At 42.1% G+C, this 19,047-nt stretch overlaps 1 protein-coding gene across 1 annotated transcript in view; it reads left to right on the forward strand.

Annotated features, from left to right (window-relative positions):
* The window catches only part of LOC139763322 (uncharacterized), a 191,952-nt gene that overhangs the window by 59,383 nt on the left and 113,522 nt on the right, over nt 1-19,047 (forward strand). Inside the window, exons 8-9 of the mRNA XM_071689343.1 lie at nt 7,134-7,224; nt 8,382-8,700. Of these exons, the coding sequence (XP_071545444.1) occupies nt 7,134-7,224; nt 8,382-8,700 (410 nt within the window). The remainder of the gene's footprint in view (nt 1-7,133; nt 7,225-8,381; nt 8,701-19,047) is intronic.

Here is a 19,047-nt window from a genome sequence, read left to right on the forward strand (position 1 = left end):
GGTATACATGTTTTGCTGGTGTCAACTTAGTATACAGCTCCTGGTAATGACAACCTGGCATACAGTTGTTGTTGATGACAGCCTGGTACACTGCTCTTGGTGATGACAGCCTGGCATACAGCTCTTGGTGATAATAGTCTGGTATACATTTTGTTCTTGATGACAATCTGGTATTGAGCTGTTGGTAATGACAGCCTGGTATACAGCTGTTGGTGAAGACAGCATGATATACAGCTGTTGGTGATGACGGCCTGTTATAAAGCTGTTTTGATGACAGCCTGGTATACAGCTGTTGGTGATGACAGCCTGGTATACAGCTGTTGGTGGTGATAACCTGGTATGCAGCTGTTGGTGATGACAAGCTTGTATACAGATGTTGGTAATGACTGCCTGGTATACATCTATTATTGATCATAGCCTGGTATACAGTTGCTGGGTATGACAGCCTGGTATACAGGTTTTGTGGCTGACAGCCTGGTATACAGCTGTTGGTGATGACATCCTGTTATACAGCTGTTGTTGACGGCATTTTGGTATACAGCTGCTGTTGATGACAGCCTTGTATACAGCTGTCGGTGGTGAAAGCCTGGTATACAGCTGTTGGTGATGACAGCCTGGTTGACAGCTGTTATTGACGACAGCCTGGTATTCAGCTGTTGGTGATGACAGCCTTTTATACAGTTGTTGGTGATGATAGCCTGGTATACAGCTGTTGGTGATGACAGCCTGTTATGCAGCTGCTATTGATGACAACCTGGCATACAGCTGATGGTGGTGACAGCTTTTTATACACCTGTTGTTGATGACAGCCTTATTTTCAGCTGTTGGTGGTGACAGAATGGTATACATCTTTTGTTGATGACAGCCTGGTATACAGCTGTTGGTTGTGTAAGCCTGGTATGCAGCTGTTGTTCGTTACATCAGGGTATACATCTGTTGATGGTGACATCTTGGCATACAGCTGCTGGTGATGACATCCTGGTATACAGCTGTTGGTGATGACATCCTGGTATACAGGTGTTTGCAATGACAACCTGGTATACAGCTTTTGATGATGACAGCCTGGTATAGAGTTGTTGGTGATGACAGCTTGGTATACAGATGTTGGTGTTGACAGCCGGCTATGCAGCTGTTGGTAGTGACACCTTGTCATACAGCTGTTGTTGATGACAGCCTGGTATACAGCTGTTGGTTGTGACATACTGGTATACAGCTGCTGGCGGTGACAACCTGGTATACAGCTGTTGGTGAATTCATCCTGGAATAAAGCTGTTTGTGATGATAACCTGGTATAAAGCTGATGGTGATAACAGCCTGGTATACAGCTGCAGGGGATGACAGCCTGGTAAACAACTGTTGTGGATGACAGTCTGGTATACATTGTTGGTGATGTTACCTGGTATACAGCTGTTGTTGATGACAGCCTGGTATACAGCTGTTGTTGATGACAGCCTGATATACAGCTGGTGGTGATGACAGCCTGGTATACGGCTATTGGTAATGATAGCATGGTATACAGCTGTTGGTGATGATAGCCTGGTACACAGTTGTTGGTGATGACAGCCTGGCATACAGCTCTTGGTGATGAGAGCCTGGTATACAGCTGATGGTGATGACAGCCTGGTATATTGTTGCTGGGGATGACAGCCTGGTATACAGTTGTTGGTGATGACAGCCTGATATACAGCTGTTGGTGATGACATCCTAGTATACAGCTGTTGTTGACGACATTTTGGTATACAGCTTTTGTTGACGACAGCCTGGTATTCAGCTGTTGGTGATGACAACCTGGTATACAGCCGTTGGTGATGATAGCCTGGTATACAGCTGGTGGTGATGACAGTCTGGTATACGGCTGTTGGTAATGATAGCATGGTATACAGCTGTTGGTGATGATAGCCTGGTATACAGTTGTTGGTGATGACAGCCTGGTATACAACTCTTGGTGATGAGAGCCTGGTATACAGCTGTTGGTGATGACAGCCTGGTATATAGTTGCTGGGGATGACAGCCTGGTATACAGCAGTTGGTGATGACAGCCTGATATACAGCTGTTGGTGATGACATCCTGGTATACAGCTGTTGTTGACGACATTTTGGTATACAGCTTTTGTTGACGACAGCCTGGTATTCAGCTGTTGGTGATGACAACCTGGTATACAGCCGTTGGTGATGATGGCCTGGTATACAGCTGTTGGTACTGACAGCCTGGTATACAGCTGTTGGTGATGACAGACTGTTATACAGCTGTTGGTGGTGGCAGGCTGGTATACAGCGGTTGGTGGTGACATCCTGGTATACATCTGTTGGTGGTGACAACTTGTTATACAGATGTTGGTGATGATTGCCTTGTTTCCAGCTGTTGATGATACAGCCTGGTATACAGCTGTTGTTGATGAAAGCTTGATATACAGCTGTTGATGATGACAGCTTGGTATACGGCTGCTGGTGATGACAGCCTGGTATACAGCTGTTGGACATGACAGCCTGGTTTACAGTTGTTGGTGATGACAGCCTGATATGCAGCTGTTGGTGATGATAGCCTGATATATATCTTGTTGATGACAACTTGGTATTCAGCTGTTGGTGATGATAGCCTGGTATACAGTTGTTGGTGATGACAGCCTGGTATAAAGCTGTTGGTAATGACAGCCTGGTATACAGGTGTTGTTGATGACAGCTTGGTATACAACTGTTGGTCATGACAGCCTGTTATACAGCTGTTGTTGATGCCAGCCTGGTATTCAGCTGTTGGTGAAAACAGCTTCTATACAGCTGTTGGTGGTGACAGCCTGGTATGCAGCTGTTGGTAGTCACAGCTTGTTATACAGCTGGTGTTGATGACAGCCTTGTATACAGCTGTTTTGGTGACAGCCTGGTATACAGCTGTTGGTAGTGACATCCTGGTATACAGCTAATGGCGGTGACAACCTGGTATACAGTTGTTGGAGAAGTCATCCTGGTATAAAGATGTTGGTGATGATAGCCTGGTATAAAGGTGTTGGTGACGACAGCCTGGTGGGGATGATAGCCTGGTATACAGCTGTTGTGGATGATAGCCTGATATACAGCTGTTGGTGAAGTCATCCTGGTATACAGTTGTTGTTGATGACAGCCTGGTATACAGCTGTTGTTGATGACAGCCTGGTGTACAGCTGTTGGTGATGACAGCTTGGTATACGGCTGTTGGTGATGATGACCTGGTATACAGCTGTTGGTGATGACAGAATGATATACAATGATTATTAATGACAGCCTAGTATACAGCTCTGGTATAGAGCTGTTGGTGAAGACGTCCTGGTATACAGCTGTTGGTGCTGACAGCCTGGTATACAGTTGTTGGTGGTGACAGCCTAGTATACAGCTGCTGGTGGTGACATCCTGTTATGCAGCTGTTGTTGATGACAACCTGGTATTCAGCTGTTGGTGGTGACAACCTGATGTACAGCCGTTGGTGAAGACAGCCTGGTATACAGCAGTTAGCGGTGACAGCCTGGTATACAGCTGTTGGTGATGACAGCCTATTATACAGCTGTTGATGGTGGCAGCCTTGTAAACAGCTGTTCGTGGTGACATCCTGGTATACATCTGTTGGTGGTGACAACTTGATATACAGTTGTTGGTGATGATATTTTGGTATACAGCTGTTGGTGATGACAGCCTGGTATGGAGCTGTTTTTGATGATAACCTGGTATAAAGGTGTTGGTGATGATAGCCTGGTATACAGCTTTTGTTGATGACACCCTGGTATACAGCTGTTGTTGATGACTGCCTGGTTTACAGAAGTTGGTGATGATAGCTTGTTATACGGCTGTTGGTGATGACAGCCTGGTATACAGCTGTTGGTGATGACAGTCTGGTATACAGTTGTTGGTGATGACAGCGTGGCATACTGCTCTTGGAGATGACAGCCTGTTATACAGTTGTTGGTGATGACAGCCTTATATATTGCTTTTGGTGATGACAGCCTGGTATACATCTTGTTCTTGATGACGGCCTGGTATTCAGCTGTTGGTGATGACAGCCTGGTATACAGGTATCGGTTACGACAGTCTGGTATACAGGTATTGGTGATGACAGCCTGGTATACAGCTGTTGGTGATGACAACTTGGTATATAGCTTTTGGTGATGGCAGCCTATTATACAGCTGTTGTTGATGACAGCTTGGTATAGAGCTGTTGGTGATGAAAACCTGGTATACAGCTGTAGTTGGTGACAGCCTGGTATACATCTGTTGGTGATGACTGGCTGGTATACTGTTGTTGGTGGTGACACCTTGGTATACAGATATTGGTGATAACTGGCTGGTATACAGCTGTTGGTGATGGCTGCCTGGTATACAGCCGTTAGTGATGACAGCCTGGTATACCGTTGCTGGGGATGACAGCCTGGTATATAGCTGTTGTGGATGACAGCCTGGTATACAGCTGTTGGTGATGACATCCTGGTATACAGCTGTTGTTGACGACATTTTGGTATCTAGGTGTTGTTGATGACAGCCTGGTATATAGCTGTTGTTGGTGATAGCTTGGTATACAGCTGTTGGTGATGACAGTCTGGTGTTCAGCTGTTATTGATGACAGTCTGGTAATCAGCTGTTGGTGATGACAGCCTTGTATACAGCTGTTGGTGATGACAGCCTGGTATACAGCTTTTGGTAGTGACAGCCTGGTATACAGCTGATGGTGGTGACAGATTGTTATACAGCTGTTGTTGATGACAGCCTGGTATTCAGCTGTTGGTGATGACAGCCTGGTATACAGCTGTTGGTGATAACAGCCTGGTATACAGCTGTTGGTGGTGGCAGCCTTGTATACAGCTGTTCGTGGTGACATCCTGGTGTACATCTGTTGGTGGTGACAACTTGGTATACAGCTGCTGGTGATGGCATCCTGGTATACAGCTATTGGTGATGACAGCCTGGTATAGAGCTGTTATTGATGATAGCCTGGTATAAAGCTGTTGGTAATGATGGCCTGGTATACAGCTTTTGTTGATGACGGACTGGTATACAGCTGTTGTTGACGACTGCCTGGTATACAGAAGTTGGTGATGACAGCTTTTTATACAGCTGTTTGTGATGACAGCTTTTTATACAGTTGTTGGTGATGACAGCCTGGTTTACAAATGTTGGTGATGACAGCCTGGTATACAGTTGTTGGTGATGACAGCCTGGTATATTGCTCTTGGTGACGACAGCCTGTTATACAGTTGTTGGTGATGACAGCCTTATATAGAACTGTTGGTGATGACAGCCTGGTATATATCTTGTTCTTGATGACAGCCTGGTATTCAGCTGTTGTTGATGATACAATTATATACAGCTGTGGGTGATGACAGCCTATTATACAGCAGTTTTTGATGATAGCCTGGTATAGAGCTGCTGGTGATGACAGCCTAGCATACAGCTGTTGGTGGTGACAGCCTGGTATACAGTTGTTGGTGATGACTGGCTGGTATACAGCTGTTGGTGATGACTGGCTGGTATACAGCTGGTAGTGATGACTGGCTGGTATACCGTTGCTGGGGATGACAGCCTGGTATATAGCTGTTGTGGATGACAGCCTGGTATACAGCTGTTGGTGATGACATCCTGGTATACAGATCTTGTTGACGACATTTAGGTATACAGCTGTTGTTGATTACAGCCTGGTATATAGCTGTTGGTGGTGACAGCCTGGTGTACAGCTGTTGGTGATGACAGCCTGGTGTACAGCTGTTATTGATGACAGCCTGGTAATCAGCTGTTGGTGATGACAGCCTTGTATACAGCTTTTGGTGATGACAGCCTGGTATACAGCTTTTGGTTTGATAGCCTGGTATACAGCTCTTGGTGGTGACAGATTGTTATACAGCTGTTGTTGATGACAGCCTGGTAATAAGCTGTTGATGATGACAGCCTGGTATACAGCTGTTGGTGATAACAGCCTAGTATACAGCTGTTGGTGGTGGCAGCCTGGTATACAGCTGTTGGTGGTGACTTCCTTGTATACATTTGTTGGTGGTGACAACTTGGTATACAGCTGCTGGCGATGACATCCTTGTATACAGCTGTTGGTGATGACAGCTTGGTATAGAGGTGTTGGTGATGACAGCCTGGTATACAGCTTTTGTTGATGACAGCCTGGTTTAGAGCTGTTGGTGGTGACAACTTGTTATACAGCTGTTGTTGATGACATCCTGGTATAAAGCTGTTAGTGATGACAGCTTGGTAACGGCTGTTGGCGATGACAGACTGGTATACAGTTGTTGCTGATGATAGCCTGGTATGCAGCTGTTGGTGATGACAGCTTGGTATACGGCTGTTGGTGATGACAGCCTGTTATACAGTTGTCGGTGATGTCAGTCTCGTATACAGCTCATGGCGATGACAGAATGGCATACAGCTGTTCTTGATGACAGAATGGTATTCAGCTCTTGGTGATGACAGCCTGGTATACAGCTTTTGGTGAAGACAGCCTGGTATACAGCTTTTGGTGGTGACAGCCTGGTATACAGCTGTTGGTGGTGACAGCCTGGTTTGGTATGCAGGTAATTTGTGACCAGGAGGTCGTGAATCGTCGGATATGATGCTGATTTAGATAAGTGTTTCAAGATACTGTATATAGAGTCCAATCTTCCTACAGCACGTAATACTACTCCTTGATGGTCTGTGATCCTACAAGACAGACTCAAGTCAGTAGGAGGTGTGTTATCTAATAACTGTGTTTTCAGGATAATAATGATATAGGACACCTTGAACCTACCTGTCAACACTATATGACAACGAAAGCTTGAAATAAGACTTTATGACTGGTGAGAATCTTCGTTACTTTTCTTCAACAGGATTGTTGACGTATGGAATCATTCATGACCAAGAGTGGCTGACAGCAGTGCTGTAGATACGGAAAAGACTTGATATATCATCTCCTTCAAGTCCTTGATTTGCATTAACTGCGTCTCGTTAGTAATTGACAGGTTACAGAATGTTCTATGAATTATCTGTACTGCTCCCTACTTTTACAACACTAATCTGCAAGGTTATAATGTCTCACTCGATCACAAGCACCCTCGAAAGAACCCAGTAGCTTATTGTTGTTGAAATCCTTTATTTTCCGTTGTATTTCTTAGTTATATCTGCTTCCTCACCAGGTACACATACAAGCAGCCTTCGGATAGACTTTGGGGCTTTAAACATGAGGACGGGACGTGGTCGGGCATGGTGGGGATGGTGAGCAGGGAGGTAAGTGTCCTGTAGCACCAAAAGGACGAAGGGGCTTAGTATAGTGAGCAGGGAGGTGAGAACAGTGAGGCTGTACGGTAAGATGGTGATGCTGAGTTTCACAGGGCTCGTATCTGAGAAACCTTGAGGTAATTATTTTAGATGATACAAATTTGAAAACATGGATGACATTTATGGATATTTTTGATGAATTTCTGAAATATGCGACAGCTTCATGTACCTCGTTTCCAAGAACATTCCTTAAATCTCAAACTACTGAAAAGATGATTGTAAAACTTTTCTTTTATCTTATGTAACTTTACTGGACGTCTGTTATATACAGACACTCTTGTAAAGAACGACAACTTTATTCATTGAGGAACGAGGAGAAGCGAAGACCAAGTTGCATATGTAAAGATGGAGTGAAAAAGATTTTGTCCTATTTTGCTCTGGGCCTGAACACGCCTTACTGGAGATATGCTGAAAAATCAAGCCAAAACACAACAGAAATCAGCGAATGTTGAAGACCATCTCTCTCTCCAGACTAGACTATCAGTCAGATTACTTTACTTTGAAGTTCCATAGCCTCATTCTGATTCCTTCTTGCGATCATTCAAAGTGAAAAACATGTCTTCGGGAAAAATGGACAGCTAGTGTTACAGTCTTTGATAATCTGGTTTTCGTAAATGATGTTTTGAAATTATATTTCATATTTTCATTTTCCATTTATACACACACACATTCGTACATCTTTTGTAAATGATACTTTATTTCAATTTTCCATTTTTACTTAAAGAAATATATAGATAAGAAGCCGTACGATGTTCTGTTGCACAAGTTTAACTATTTTTCAAGACTTTCATTTTGATAGAGTTTCCTTTAGTTTTCACCCAGAGTTTTAACTCACCTTTCTGTTCATTACGGAGACGAGGGTTAGACGGGTCACCAGAAGACATTACATCATTCAACATTCAGTCTTATGTATTAGGAAATTAAGAGTGCTTCTGCAGGCTTTTATTTTATTTTCTTTTTCTTTTTTTTGCACTTAAGGGAAAATGATTGGTTGCCAGAGATACAACAGAATTACTTCTGATACAAGTCGTTTTCCTCCGACATATTCATGACTGTATAACTGAGGGTAAATGATTCTGTCTGTCACTCATCATTGGCATCTGTAGGAGGCCGACATCGGCGTGGGCCTCTTCGGCGTCACAGCAACCCGCGCCGAGGTGGTCGACTATACTTGGCCAACGAGGATCGCGTACTGGAGGATGCTGGGAGTTCGCGGCCGGACGGAAGTGGATCCCTGGGGCTTCATGCTACCTCTTACGCTCCTGGTGTGGGTGGCTGTGCTGACGGAGCTGTTGGTGCTACCTGCCACAATGTTCCTCATGTCTTCATGCTCCCATCTCACCACCATAAGTCAAAAGAACTGGTTAAACACCACCTTCGTATTTATTCGTGTATTATTACAACAGGGTAAGTCTAGATATCAGGGTTCGATACTAATAAGCCTAAGATATAATGATTTATAGCTAGAAATACATCTGAAAGCTAATAGCTTATGTTGACTCATTTTTACACACACACACACACACACACACACACACATATATATATAAATATATATATATATATATATATATATATATATATATATATATATATATATATATATATATATATATATATATATATATATATATATATATATATATATATATATATATATATATATATATATATATTATCCCTGGGGATAGGGGATTAAGAATACTTCCCACGTATTCCCTGCGTGTCGTAGAAGGCGACTAAAAGGGGAGGGAGCGGTGGGCTGGAAATCCTCCCCTCTCTTTTTTTTTTTTTCCAAAGGAAGGAACAGAGAATTGGGCCGGGTGAGGGTATTCCCTCAAAGGCCCAGTCCTCTGTTCTTAACGCTACCTCGCTAATGCGGGAAATGGCGAATAGTTTGAAAGAAAGAAAGAAATATATATATATATATATATATATATATATATATATATATTATTATTATTATAATTTTGCATTGCCGCTGTCTCCCGCGTTTGCGAGGTAGCGCAAGGAAACAGACGGAAGAAATGGCCCAACCCACCCCCATACACATGTATATACATACACGTCCACACACGCAAATATACATACCTACACATCTCAATGTACACATATATATACACACACAGACACATACATATATACCCATTCACACAATTCACACTGTCTGCCCTTATTCATTCCCATCGCCACCTCGCCACACATGGAATACCATCCCCCTCCCCCCTCATGTGTGCGAGGTAGCGCTAGGAAAAGACAACAAAGGCCCCATTTGTTCACACTCAGTCTCCATCTGCCATGCAATAATGCCCGAAACCACAGCTCCCTTTCCACATCCAGGCCCCACACAACTTTCCATGGTTTACCCCAGACGCTTCACATGCCCTGATTCAATCCACTGACAGAACGTAAACCCCGGTATACCACATCGATCCAATTCACTCTATTCCTTGCCCGCCTTTCACCCTCCTGCGTGTTCAGGCCCCGATCACTCAAAATCTTTTTCACTCCATCTTTCCTCCTCCAATTTGGTCTCCCACTTCTCCTCGTTCCCTCCACCTCCGACACATATATCCTCTTGGTCAATCTTTCCTCACTCATTCTCTCCACGTGCCCAAACCATTTCAAAACACCCTCTTCTGCTCTCTCAACCACACTCTTTTTATTACCACACATCTCTTTTACCCGATTATCACTTCCTCTATTAAACCACCTCACACCTCATATTGTCCTCAAACATCTCATTTCTAGCACAACCACCCATTTCGCACAACTCTATCCATAGCCCACGACTCGCAACCATACAACATTGTTGGAACAACTATTGCTTCAAACATACCCATTTTTGCTTTCCGAGATAATGTTCTCGACTTCCACACATTCTTCAAGGCTCCCAGAATTTACGCCCCCTCCCCCACCCTATGATTCACTTCCGCTTCCATGGTTCCATCCGCTGCCAAATCCACTGCCAGATATCTAAAACACTTCACTTCCTCCAGTTTATCTCCATTCAAACTTACCTCCCAATTGACTTGACCCTCAACCATACTGTACCTAATAACCTTGCTCTTATTCACATTTACTCTCAACTTTCTTCTTTCACACACTCAGTCACTAGCTTCTGCAGTTTCTCACATGAATCAACCTCCAGCGCTGTATCATCAGCAAACAACAGCTGACTCACTTCCCAAGCTCTCTCATCCCCAACAGACTGCATACTTGCCCCTCTCTCCAAAACTCTTGCATTCACCTCCATAACAACACCATCCATAAATAAATTAAACAACCATGGAGACATCACATACCCCTGCCGCAAACCTACATTTACTGAGAACCAATCACTTTCCTTTCTTCCTACACGTACACATGCCTTACATCCTCGATAAAAACTTTTCACTGCTTGTAACAACTTGCCTCCCACACCATATATTCTTAATACCTTCCACAGAGTGTCTCTATCAACTCTATCATATGCCTTCTCCAGATCCATAAATGCTACATACACATCCATTTGCTTTTCTAAGCATTTCTCACATACATTCTTCAAAGCAAACACCTGATCCACACATCCTCTACCACTTCTGAAACCACACTGCTCTTCCGCAATCTGATGTTCTGTACATGCCTTCACCCTCTCAATCAATACCCTCCAATATAAAATACCGGGAATACTTAACAAACTTATACCTCTGTAATTTGAGCACTCACTCTTATCCCCTTTGCCTTTGTACAATGGCACTATGCAAACATTCCGCCAATCCTCAGGCACCGCACCATGAATTATACATATATCAAATAACCTTACCAACCAGTCAACAATACAGTCACCCTCTTTTGTAATGAATTCCACTGCAATACCATCCAAACCTGCTGCGTTGCCGGCTTTCATCTTCTGCAAAGCTTTTATTACCTAATTTCTGTTTACCATTTCATTTTCCCTGACCCTCTCACTTTGCACACCACCTCGACCAAAACCACCTTTATCTGCCACTCTATCATCAAACACATTCAGCAAACCTTCAAAATACTCACTCCATCTCCTCACATCACCACTACTTGTTATCACCTCCCTATTAGCCCCTTCAATGAAGTTCCCGTTTATTCCCTTGTCTTACGGACTTTATTTACCTCCTTCCAAAACATCTTTTTATTCCTTCTAAAATCTAATGATACTCTCTCACCCCAACTCTCATTTGCCCTCTTTTTCACCTCTTGCACCTTTCTCTTGACCTCCTGCCTCTTTCTTTTATACATCTCCGACTCATTTGAATTATTTCCCTTCAAAAATCGTCCAAATGTTTCTCTCTTCTCTTTCACTAATAATCTTACTACTTCACTCCACCACTCACTACCCTTTCTAATCTGCCAACCTCACACGCTTCTCATGCCACAAGCATCTTTTCCGCAAGCCATCACTGCTTCACTAATAAATCCCATTCCTCCCCACTCCCCTTACGTCCCTCGTTCTCACCTTTTTCCATTCTGTTCAGTCCCTCCTGGTACTTCCTCACACAAGTCTCCTTCCTACGCTCACTTACTCTCACCACTCTCTTCACCCCAACATTCTCTCTTCTTTTCTGAAAACCTCTAGAAATCTTCACCTTCACCTCCACAAGATAATGATCAGACAACCTCCAGTTGCACCTCTCAGCACATTGACATCCAAAAGTCTCTGTTTCGCGCGCCTATCAATTAACACGTTATCCAAATAGCATTTTTGGCCATCTCTCCTACTTACATACGCATACTTATGTATATCTCTCTTTTTAAACCAGGTATTCCCAATCACCAGTCCTTTTTCAGCACATAAATCTACAAGCTCGTCACCATTTCCATTTACAACACTGAACACCCCATGTATACTAATTATTCCCCCAACTGCCACATTACTCACCCTTACATTCAAATCACCCCTCACTATATATATATATGTATATATATATATATATATATATATATATATATATATATATATATATATATGTATATATATATATATATATATATATATATATATATGTATATATATATATATATATATATATATACAAATATTTATAAAAAGGGGAGGGAGTGGGGCGCTGGAAATCCTCCCCTGTCGTTTTTTTTTTTTTTTTTCAATTTTCCAAAAGAAGGAACAGAGGGGGCCAGGTGAGGATATTCTAAAAAAGGCCTAGCCCTCTGTTCTTAACGCTACCTCGCTAACGCGGGATATATATATAAATATATATATATATATATATATTTATACATATATATATATATATACATATATATTATATATATATATATATATATATATATATATATATATATATATATATATATATATATATATATATATATATATATATATATATATATATATATATATATATATATATATATATATATATATATATATATATATATATATATATATATATATATATATATATATATATATATCATTTTCCACAACCCTCTCACTTTGCACACCACCTCGACCAAGACACCATATATCTGCCACTCTATCATCAAACACATTGAACAAACCTTCAAAATACTCACTCCATCTCCTTCTCACATCACCACTACTTGTTATCACCTCCCCATTAGCGCCCTTCACTGAAGTTCCCATTTGCTCCCTTGTCTTACGCACTTTATTTACCTCCTTCCAGAACATCTTTTTATGCTCCCTAAGATTTAATGATACTCTGTCACCCCAACTCTCATTTGCCCTCTTTTTCACCTCTTGCACCTTTCTCTTGACCTCCTGTCTCTTTCTTTTATACATCTCCCACTCAATTGCAATTTTTCCCTGCAAAAATCGTCCAAATGCCTCTCTCTTCTCTTTCACTAATAATCTTACTTCTTCATCCCACCACTCACTACCCTTTCTAATCAACCCACCTCCCACGCTTCTCATGCCACAAGCATCTTTTGCGCAATCCATCACGGCTTCCCTAAATACATCCCATTCCTCCCCCACTCCTCATACTTCCATTGTTCTCACCTTTTTCAATTCTGTACTCAGTCTCTCCTGGTACTTCCTCACACAAGTCTCCTTCCCAAGCTTACTTACTCTCACCACCCTCTTCACCCCAACATTCATGGTAAACAGAGAAGAGGTAGTACAAGCTTTGCGGAAGATGAAAACCGGCAAGGCAGCAGGTTTGGATGGTATTGAAGTGCAATTTATTAAAAAAGGGGGTGACTCTATTGTTGACTGGTTGGTAAGGTTATCTAATGTATGTATGACTCATGGTGAGGTGCCTGAGGATTGGCGGAATGCGTGCCTAGTGCCATTGTACAAAGGCAAAGGGATAAGAGTGAGTGCTCAAATAACAGAGGTATAAGTTTCTTGAGTATTCCTTGTAAATCATATGGGAGGGTATTGATTGAGAGGGTGAAGGCATGTACAGAGCATCAGATTGGGGAAGAGCAGTGCGGTTTCAGAAGTGGTAGAGGATGTGTGGATCAGGTGTTTGCTTTGAAGAATGTATGTGAGAAATACTTAGAAAAGCAAATGGATTTGTATGTAGCATTTAAGGATCTGGAGAAGGCATATGATAGAGTTGATAGAGATGCTCTGTGGAAGGTATTAAGAATATATGGTGTGGGTGGCAAGTTGTTAGAAGCAGTGAAAAGTTTTTATTGAAGATGTAAGGCATGTGTACGTGTAGGAAGAGAGGTAAGTGATTGGTTCTCAGTAAATGTAGGTTTGCGGCAGGGGTGTGTGATGTCTCCATGGTTATTTAATTTGTTTATGGATGGGGTTGTTAGGGAGGTGAATGCAAGAGTTTTGGAAAGAGGGGCAAAAATGAAGTCTGTTGTGTATGAGAGAGCTTGGGAAGTGAGTCAGTTGTTGTTCGCTGATGATACAGCGCTGGTGGCTGATTCACGTGAGAAACTGCAGAAGCTGGTGACTGAGTTAGGCAAAGTGTGTGAAAGAAGAAAGTTAAGAGTAAATGTGAATAAGAGCAAGGTTATTAGGTACAGTAGGGTTGAGGGTCAAGTCAATTGGGAGGTAAGTTTGAATGGAGAAAAACTGGAGGAAGTACAGTGTTTTAGATATCAGGAAGTGGATCTGGCAGCGGATGGAACCATGGAAGCGGAGGTGATTCATAGGGTGGGGGAGGGGGCGAAAATTGTGGGAGCCTTGACGAATGTGTGGAAGTCGAGAGCATTATCTTGGAAAGCAAAAATAGGTATGTTTGAAGGAATAGTGGTTCCAACAATGTTGTATGGTTGCGAGGCGTGGGCTATGGATAGAGTTGTGCGCAGGAGAATGGATGTGCTGAAAATGAGAATTCTGAGGACAAATGTGGTGTGAGGTGGTTTGATCGAGTAAGTAATGTAAGGGTAAGAGAGATGTGTGGAAATAAAAAGAGCGTGGTTGAGAGAGCAGAAGAGGGTGTTTTGAAATGATTTGGGCACATGGAGAGAATGAGTGAGGAAAGATTGACCAAGAGGATATATGTGTCGGAGGTGGAGGGAACGAGGAGAAGTGGGAAACCAAATTGGAGGAGGAAAGATGGAGTGAAAAAGATTTTGAGTGATCGGGGCCTGAACATGCAGGAGGGTGAAAGGCGGGCAAGGAATAGAGTGAATTGGATCGATGTGGTATACCGTGGTTGACGTGCTGTCAGGGGATTGAATCAGGGCATGTGAAGCGTCTGGGGTAAACCATGGAAAGCTGTGTGGGGCCTGGATGTGGAAAGGGAGCTGTGGTTTCGGGCATTATTGCATGACAGCTAGAGACTGAGTGTGAACAAATGGGGCCTTTGTTGTCTTTTCCTAGCGCTACCCTGCACACATGAGGGGGCACGGGGATGGTATTCCATGTGTGGCGAGGTGGCGATGGGAATGAATAAAGGCAGACAGTGTGAATTGTGTGCATGGATATATATGTATGTGTCTGTGTGTGTATATATATGTGTACATTGAAGTGTATAGGTATGTATATTTGCGTGTGTGGACGTGTGTGTATATACATGTGTATGGGGGTGGGTTGGGACATTTCTTTCGCCTGTTTCCTTGCGCTACATCGCAAACGCGGGAGGCAGCGACAAAGCAAAATAGAAATATATATATATATATATATATATATATATATATATATATGTATATATATATATATATATATATATATATATATATATATATATATATATATATATATATATATATATATATATATATATATATATATATATATATATGTATATATACATATATACATATATATATATATATATATATATATATATATATATATATATATATATATATATATATATATATATATATATATATATATATATATATATATATATATGTATATATATATATATGATTATGCAAGGGGATAGGGGAGAAAGAATACTTCCCATGCATTCCTCACGTATCGTAGAAGGAGACTAAAGGGGGCGGGAGCTAGGGGCTAGAAACCCTCCCTGCTTGTGTTTTAACTTTCTAAAAGGGGAAACAGAAGGAGTCGCGGGGAATGCTCATCCTCCTCAAATGCTCAGATTGGGATGTCTAAATGTGTGTGGATGTAAGCAAGATGAGAAAAAAGATGAGATGGGCAGTAAGTTTTAGGAATGGAACCTTGATGTTTTGGCTCTAAGTGAAACGAAGCTCAAGGGTAAAGGGGATGAGTGGTTTCGGAATGTCTTGGGAGTAAAGTCAGGGGTTAATGAGAGAACGAGAGTAAGGGAAGGAGTAGCACTACTCCTGAAACAGTAGTGGTGGCAGTATATGATAGAGTGTAAGAAAGTAAACTCATTATTGATATTATGGGTAAAACTGAAAGTAGATGGAGAGAGATGGGTGATTATTGGTGCATATGCATTTAGGCATGAGAAGAAAGATCATGAGACGCAAGTGTTTTCGGAACAGGTGAATAAGTGTGTTTGTAGTTTTGATGCAAGAGAACGGGTTATAGCGATGGGTGATTTGAATGCAAAGGTGAGTAATATGGCAGTTGAGGGAATAATTGGTGTACATGGGGTGTTCAGTGTTGTAAATGGAAAATGGGAAAGAGCTTGTAGATTTATGTGCTGAAAAAGGACTGGTGACTGGGGATACCTCTTTTGAAAAGAGAGATATACATAAGTATATGTCTGTAAGTAGGAGAGATGGCCAGAGAGCGTTAATGGATTACGTGTTAATCGATAGGGGAGCGAAAGAGACTTTTGGATGTTAATGTGTTGAGATATGCAAAGGAGGGATGTCTGGCTCATTATCTTGTGGAGGCGAAAGTGAAGATATGAAGAGGTTTTCAGGAAAGAAGAGAGAATGTTGGTGTGAAGAGAGTAGTGAGAGTAAGAGAGCTTGGGAACGAGACTTGTGTGAGGAAGTACCAGGAGGGACTGAGTACAGAATGGAAAAAGGTGAGAATAAAGGACGTAAGGGGAGTGGGAGAGGAATGGGATGTATTTAGGGAAGCAGTGATTGCTTGCGCAAAAGATTCTTGTGGCATTAGAAGCGTGGGAGGTGGGCAGATTAGAAATGGTAGTGAGTGGTGGGATAAATAGGTAAGATTATTAGTGAAAAAGAAAAGAGAGGGATTTGGACAATTTTTGCCGGGAAAAATGCAAACGACTGGGAGATGTGTAAAAGAGCGAGGCAGGAGGTTAAAAGAAAGGTGCAAGAGGTGAAAAAGAGGGCAAATGATAAATGGGGGGAGAGAGTATTAAATTTTAGGGAAAATGAAAATATGTTTTGGAAGGAGGTAAATAAAGTGCTTAAGACAAGGGAACAAATGGGAAGATCAGTGATGGGGGCTAATGGGGAGGTGATAACAAGTAGTGGTGATGTGAGAAGGAGATGGAGTGAGTATTTTGAAGGTTTGCTGAATGTGTTTGAAGATAGAATGGCAGATATAGGGTGTTTTCGTCGAGGTGGTGTGCAAAGTGAGACGGTTAGGGAGAATGATTTGGTAAACAGAGAAGAGGTCGTAAAAGCTTTACGGAAGATGAAATCAGACAAGGCAGCGGGTTTGGATGGTATTGCAGTGGAATCTATTAAAAAAGGTTGTGACTGTATTTATGACTGGTTGGTAAGGTTATTTAATGAATGTGTAACTCATTGTGAGGTGCCGGAGGTTTGCCGGAATGCTTGCATAGTCATTGTACGAAGGCAAACGGGATAAGAGAGAGTGCTGAAATTACAGAGGTACAAATTTATTGAGTTTTCCTGGGAAATCATATGGGAGGTTATTGACTGAGAAGGTCAAGGCATGTACAGAGAATCAGATTAGGGAAGAGCAGTGCAGTTTCCAAGATGTGTGCGTCAGGTGTTTGCTTTGAAGAATGTATGTGAGAAATACTTAGAAAAGCAAATAGATTTGTATGTAGCATTTATGTATCTGGAGAAGGCATATGATAGAATTAATAGAGATGTTCTGTGGAAGTTATTGAGAATATATGGTGTGGGAGGTAGGTTGTTAGAATCAGTGAAAAGCTTTATCGAGAATGTAAGGCATGTGTACGAATAAGAAGAGAGGAAAGTAATTGGTTCTCAGTGAATGTTGGTATGCGGCAGGTGTGTGTGATGTCTCCATGGTTGTTTAATTTGTTTATGGTTGAGGTTGTTAGGGCGGTGAATGCAAGGGTTTTGGGAAGAGGGGCAAGTATGCAGTCTGTTGTGGATGAAAGAGCTTGGAAAGTGTTAGTTGTTGTTCGCTGATGACACAGCGCTGGTGGTTGAGTCATGTGAGAAACTGCAGAAGCTGGTGACTTAGTTTGGTAAAGTGTGTGAAAGAAAAAAGCTAAGAGTAAATGTGAATAAGACCAAGGTAATTAGGTACAGTAGGGTTGAGGGATAAGTCAACTGCGAGGTAAGTTTGAATGGAGAAAAACTGGAGGAAGTGAAGTGTTTTAGATATCTGAGAGTGGATTTGGCAACGGATGGAACAATGGAAGCAGAAGTGAATCATAGGGTGGGGGAGGAGGCGAAAGTTCTGGGAGCGATGAGGAATGTGTGGAAGTCGAGAACATTATCTTGGAAAGTAAAAATGGGTATGTTTGAAGGAATATTGGTTCCAACAATTTTATATGGCTGCGAGGCGTGGGTTATGTGCAGAGGTGTGCGGAGGAGGGTGGATGTGCTGGATATGGGATGTCTGAGGACAATATGTGGTGTGTGGTGGTTTGATCGAGTAAGTAATAATAGGGTAAGAGTGATGTGTGGTAATAAAAACAATGCGGTTGAGAGAGCAGAAGAGGGTGTTTTGAAATGGTTTGGTCACATGGAGAGAATGAGTGAGGAAAGATTCACCATGGGGATATGGAGGGAACGAGGAAAAGTGGGAGACCAAATTGGAGGTGGAAAGATGGAGTGAAAAAGATTTTGAGTGATCGGGTCCTGAACTTGCAGGAGGGTGAAAGGCGTGCAAGGAATAGAGTGAATTGGAACGATGTGGTATACCGGGGTCGATGTGCTGTTAATGGATTGAACCAGGGGATGTGAAGCGTTGGGGTAAACCATGGAAAGTTCTCTGGGGCTGATGTGGAAAGGGAGCTTTGGTTTAGGTGCATTGTTACATCACAGCTAGAGACTGAGTGTCAACGAATGTGGTCTTTGTTGTCTTTTGATAGTGCTACCTCGCATTCATGGAGGGGGAGGGGGTTGTTATTTCATGTGTGGCGGGGTGGTAATGGGAATGAATAAAGGCAGGACAGTATTGAATGATGTACATGTGTATATATGTATATGTTATGAGTGTTGTATATATATGTTTCGTTTGATATGTATATGTATGTGAATTTGCCTGTGTGGAGTGTA

Source organism: Panulirus ornatus, chromosome 46 (genome assembly GCF_036320965.1).
Source record: "Panulirus ornatus isolate Po-2019 chromosome 46, ASM3632096v1, whole genome shotgun sequence".
Taxonomy (NCBI): domain Eukaryota; kingdom Metazoa; phylum Arthropoda; class Malacostraca; order Decapoda; family Palinuridae; genus Panulirus; species Panulirus ornatus.